The following is a 5,852-nucleotide window of genomic DNA, read 5'->3' on the forward strand; positions in this document are numbered from 1 at the left end:
CAATTAGCATTGACATTTTAATAATTGATAAAAAAATTCAATAAAAATAAAACTATTTATTTGGCCAATTAATTAATCAACCAAATTTAATTGAATGTGCAAAATAATTGAGGGATGGAGAAATACACATTATATCTAAACCTTTTATAAGTGTTCTCTAGTAGTCATTGACTACTATAAATTCAATGTGGGATGAGAGAATGTATAGATTAGAATGATTAAATGAGGATTTAAGATAAATTAGAATAATAAATAGAGGATGTGCCACATAGGATCTTGAATTAAGGGGAGTCCTTGAATATGTAATCTATTAAATAATAGATAGATTCACCGAAAAAGGACAAATAAAAAAGTTTATATTTTAAAATCGCGGCAAGAGACGATGCGACTTCAGTTAAATATAGGTTTGCAATAACGAGCCACCGATTAATTCCCTTCATAAAACACGAAACCCTATCGTATTTATTTGTCCGTTTCGTACTCGGAAGACCTCCTTTTCAAATCCCCAATTTTCCCGAGGTTTCAATTAGGGTTTAGCTCCAGTCGAGAATGATGCAGCAGCCAGGAGGGATGGCGCCACCACCTATGGGGATGGATCAGCAGCAACCCCCTCAGCAGCAGTGGATGACGATGCCACCGCAGCCGCCTCACTTCTGGCCTCAGCAGCAGCAGCAACAGCACTACGGTGCGCCGCCAACCAACGCCGCCGCTGCTGGCGTAGCCGATGAGGTTCGATCTCTATGGATTGGGGACCTTCAGTACTGGATGGATGAGAACTATCTCACATCGTGCTTCTACAACACCGGCGAGGTATACTTGAACTTCTTTTGAGATTCTATGCATATGTGGTTTCACGTTTTTTCTTTTTCTGTTATATACTTTTTTTGAAGAAATGGTACGGACTTCTGTTGCGATTTTGCTTCTTGCCTTATGATTTCCCCTCCCCAATAATATATTGTTTTCTTGATTTTGGAGTGAAAAATTGGTCTTTCTGCGGAGAAAAATTGTTTTCTTGATTTTGGTGTGTGTGTGTGTTTGGAGTATTTTCTTCTCTGTCCTTCCCCCCCTTTTGTTTGTGCGCGTGTGGTTGGGGGTGGGGGTTGCACATAACTTTCTTGCAAATCAAAGTCAACCATGTTTGTCAATCATGACTGATTTTTAACTTCTTGTAATATTCTCTAATTGCCTGTTGTTTTCAGCTAGTATCTGCTAAGGTAATTCGCAACAAGCAAACAGGCCAATCTGAGGGTTATGGCTTCCTGGAATTCAGGACACACGGTGCTGCTGAAAATATTTTGCAATCATATAATACTATGATGATGCCTAATGCTGAACAGAGCTTCCGACTGAACTGGGCTAGTCTTGGTGCGGGAGATAAGCGCACAGATGACTCTCCTGAGTACACAATTTTTGTGGGAGATCTGGCTGGTGATGTTACGGATTATACCCTGCAGGAAACATTTAAGGCTGTCTATCAATCTGTGAAGGGTGCAAAAGTTGTTATAGATAGGGTCACTGCACGCTCGAAGGGTTATGGATTTGTTAAGTTTGGGGATGAGAGAGAGCAACAGCGTGCTATGAGTGAAATGAATGGTGTTCTCTGTTCAACTAGGCCCATGAGGATTGGGCCTGCAGCTAACAAAAAACCTATGAACGCACCAACTCAGAACGGTGAGCAGATAATTATTCATTACTTCATCGACTTTTTCTTGTCAAAACGGGTTTAACAATGTTTGTTATGTCTCCTATATGCGTGTACGATTCTACAGGTTGTTTGTGAACTGTAGATATTCCAATTCGCCAGTTTGTTCTTGTGGAGTTTTAGATTTGAACGGTCTTGTAGTTATAAATCGAAGATTCGCGAGCATTTCCTTCCAGTACTTTACTAGCCTTGGAATATAATATAATTATATAAAACACAAAAAGACTTATAAAACTCATGTTGTCTCGAAGCAGGGAAGAGAGAGGCTCTCATTTACGGGGGCCTGGGACAGGTTTCAGCTGAAATGATTCCCCTATAATGCGTGGCCTCCGTTTAGGTCAGTTGTATTTGTTTATGTCATAAGCTTCCTTCATTCCTTTGTGGCATTTCGTTTGCTACAGATTTCTTTACTTTCACAAGTTTTCCCTTTAAGTTACCAGTCAATTGGGTACCATTTCTCGCACAGAGCTTACCTTCTAATACAATACCTCTTTTTCAGTCAACAAAGTCCAAGTCTTCCTTCCTTTTAATTTTTTAGTAAACCGTTTTTTGTGGTTAGTTTCTTAACTTAAGCCCAAGCTTCTTTTGTAGTTTAATGAGAAAAGAAAAGACATCGATGCTGATTACAATACCATATTTATAGGCTATCTACTCTTAGTAGCCTATTGTGAATAAATGCAATGCTTGGTAGGCTATCTACTCTTGGTAGCCTATTTGATAAGGTGGTCTTCTTTAACATATTATCAGAAGTTGTTTGTTCAACTGCTGCATAGCTGTGAGATGACTTCGAGGCTATGATATAGTTGTATTTGAAACAAGTATTGAGACAGTTCTCATTTATCTTTTCTTACCTGACTTCAGCTGCCGTTGTGCAGTCACAGAGCTCTGTGTTGAATGAACTTCTGTGTGCCTTTGTTTTTTGATTGCTGAAGTTTTAGTTCTTATTCTTTCTTTATCTGGATATGTATTGATGACTCCAGTTTATGTCTTTTGAGTTTTTAGATTATAGAAATTTATGTTATACTTTGATTATCTTAACATTTGCATCTTGACTTGTATGTTGGTATTAACCTGTTTGATAGTATATTTACACACTTTGATTTTAGTGGACCTGGCAGCCTAGTATTGTTACGAGTGGTGGAGGAATATAAAACCCAAGTTGCTTTTCATATTGTTGATAGTACAGTTGTAGTTGGTACGGACTATGGAGGAGTTACGAAAATTGTTTACAATATGGTGACTCAAGCTAAATTTTTTAACCTTTTCAAAATAAACTCAAGGATTTCGTTGAGATGCCTTATATGTGCCTTAATGGTAGAAATTTTACCTTGCCGAAAGTTGGACTGACAGTGATTGGAACCTGATTGGTTCATCTTATTAAATGTTCAGTAATTCTTTGAGTTTGCTTGTTGAGTAATAGTCTACTTTCTTTGGCATTCTAGTAGGAGCTCTTATCCTCTTATTTCCATGTTTGCTGGAAAACAGCTGCAGAAATAGAATGTTGGGACATGAAATATGTTTCTTCTCATAATATGGGTTGGTTTTTGGTCAAGTGGAATTCTTTGAACCTTTAGGTATGCTCACGATGCTTGGAGCAGAAAGGATCTATTCAGACAATCTTTTGCCGACATTCTGATATGTTCTCCGTCTGGCTAGTCAATAACTACGCGCCACTATTTTGTGCATTGCTTGCTTTATCATTTATTATTGACACTGATTATTTTATGTAGCATTTTATGGATCCAATCTTTACAATTATTTGTTGTTGCAGCTTCATATCAAAATCCTCAAGGAACTCAGGGTGAAAGTGATCCCAACAATACTACAGTGCGTAACTTTCTTACCAGTTTATACAATATTTTCTTAAGATATGCAACTTACTTGTTACCTCGAAAATTTAGATATTTGTTGGCGGTCTAGATCCCAATGTGACAGACGACCATTTGAGACAAGTATTCTCCCAGTATGGTGATGTGGTACATGTAAAAATACCAGTGGGAAAGCGTTGTGGATTTGTTCAGTTTTCTGATAGGTATCATGATACTTCCTACAGTTATGACGTTCATGGTCCAACTTCGTGCTGATCTGCTTCTTGTAAATGTTTGTGTTAGGTCCTCTGCTGAGCAAGCTTTATCAAACTTAAATGGTACTCTGCTAGGAGGGCAGAATATCCGTCTTTCGTGGGGACGCAGTCCTTCAAACAAGCAGGTTGAGCATCTAAAAATGTTGAGTTAACTGCTGCTTCAATTGAATTGGGTTTCTGATTTCATTGTTAATTTTTTTCAGACTCAGCAGGATCAAAATCAGTGGGGTGGGGGGGCTTACTATGGATATACGCAGGGGCATGAGGTGCAAGGTGGATTTGCTCCACCACAAGACCCGAACATGTATTATGCGGGCTATCCTGGATATGCAAACTATCAACAGCCACAACAGGTACAGATTCCTTATGTGTTGTAAAGCTACTACCAGATTTGCCCACTTTCAATATATAGTGTTTTGGTTCTGTTGGACCTTTTGTACTTGTCATATTTTCCTATTCGTGTTTTGAAAAACTTCTGGTTTCTGAATGAGTTGTTGATTGGTTGTTGTGGTCTAAAAAACTGATCAACTAACTTGTGTCTTTAATTGCTTTATTAATAATTCTTGTATGGTATATGATCCATCTGTCTTTCATTGACTGAGGAACTCTTTTCTTACTTGCCACTTTTTTTTTTAATCTAATTTCTAGCCTTATGATTCATATAAAATATGTTATTTGCTGGTGTGCATGTGCTTCATTTTGATGCCAGAAAAAGTGATAAGGTAGCATGGATTATTTACAATCATCAAAATTTATTAACATATTTAATTTCAGAACAACTATAGTTTTGATTGTTATAACATTTGTTGTTTTATATTTATGGCTAAATGGGTTTTTCATCGTTGCAGTGATCTGCTGGATAGCCGTCGGAGCTTTTCCCTTGCTGAGTGTGGCTTATTATATGATATTGCCAAGTCGGATTGGACTTATATCTAATAATATTTGGTGCTATTGTATTTCGGTTTTGTTGACCTTTTTTCCCCACTGATTTGGAGGTTTTATTAGTAAACTACATGTATAATTGTAGTTCTTTGCTTATGTTGTTGGAATGAATTGGTTTCATATGGGCTTGCATGGCTTAGTTTTGAGATGTGCTGTTTCTGCTAAATTGCTGACATGAACATGCTGCGGCAAATTCTTGTAATGTTATTTGTCAAGCTAACTCTTGGGTGATTATTATTCGATTATCGACCCCTGAATTTGTCTACATATGAGTTAATTCCTAAATGTTGGATTGATCTGCTTTGTTTGTCATATTTACAAGCTGTGCCTTTGATTTCTTGTGCTTGATTTCGTTTGTCTAATTACACGTCCTTAGTTTTTAAGAGGATGATTTAGAGTTCGTAGGGAGAATTTTTTATTTTACCAGAAATTGATGTTAATGTGTGCAAAAGTTAAAACACACGAGTGAATTAGGTAAACAAATTCAATAATGAAAAAGTATGTTAGAATCAAGCGTTGAGCGGTGTTACAAAATGTAACAGAGTTTTGTCTAATTGAAGAAACGACTGGAAATGCTGGTTTTTGAAAAACAAATGTTATTTTTAATGGGTTAATAGTTTTAGTAACCAAGGGCGAAAAATAGCGTTGGATTTCTTGATCAATCGTCAATTCTTGGTGGCTAACCCCAATTTGGAGCTAAAAGAAAGGAGACATATAGGAGCTAAGAAGAGAAGAATATTATTGAAAACGAAATAAAAACGGAGGATATGACTCCAAACTTACATCTCCACCTAAGAGCTTTCTCTTTGTAGTTTGTAATCAGCCTCACCTGTAACTAACTTGCTAAAGACGTCAAGATATGTGACAACCCTAGAAACCTCCCTCTATAGTGAATTCCTCCTAATATACCAAGTATACATTACATGCAAATGCACCATATGTTGATATTTCATGGCAAATACCCCTTGCACGTGACTTGTCCCATGTAGCTTTCACTGAACAAGAACTTGGGCACTTGCACTATTATGCTTTTTTAAGATTCTCCTTGCTAAGACCTTGACCGGCTGTAACATAAGGGAATCTTCTTCATCAAAATCTAGTAACATTGGAGTGACAGAGACGTCG

At 37.3% G+C, this 5,852-nt stretch overlaps 1 protein-coding gene across 2 annotated transcripts; it reads left to right on the forward strand.

Annotated features, from left to right (window-relative positions):
* The first annotated feature begins 347 nt into the window (after positions 1 to 347).
* Positions 348 to 4,967, forward strand: LOC131011580 (polyadenylate-binding protein RBP45). Of its 2 annotated transcripts, XM_057939353.1 has the most exons (7): positions 348 to 810; positions 1,200 to 1,671; positions 3,474 to 3,529; positions 3,604 to 3,734; positions 3,814 to 3,910; positions 3,989 to 4,138; positions 4,634 to 4,967. In XM_057939353.1, the coding sequence occupies exons 1-7, from the start codon at positions 550 to 552 to the stop codon at positions 4,634 to 4,636; spliced, it is 1,170 nt and encodes a 389-aa protein (XP_057795336.1). In that variant the 5' UTR covers positions 348 to 549; the 3' UTR covers positions 4,637 to 4,967. The 2 variants fall into 2 exon arrangements, with proteins under 2 accessions (XP_057795336.1, XP_057795335.1); XM_057939352.1 differs by having other exon boundaries at positions 430 to 810; positions 3,989 to 4,967.
* Positions 4,968 to 5,852: the final 885 nt, after the last annotated feature.

The sequence above is a fragment of the Salvia miltiorrhiza genome, chromosome 2, assembly GCF_028751815.1.
Source record: "Salvia miltiorrhiza cultivar Shanhuang (shh) chromosome 2, IMPLAD_Smil_shh, whole genome shotgun sequence".
NCBI lineage: Eukaryota > Viridiplantae > Streptophyta > Magnoliopsida > Lamiales > Lamiaceae > Salvia > Salvia miltiorrhiza.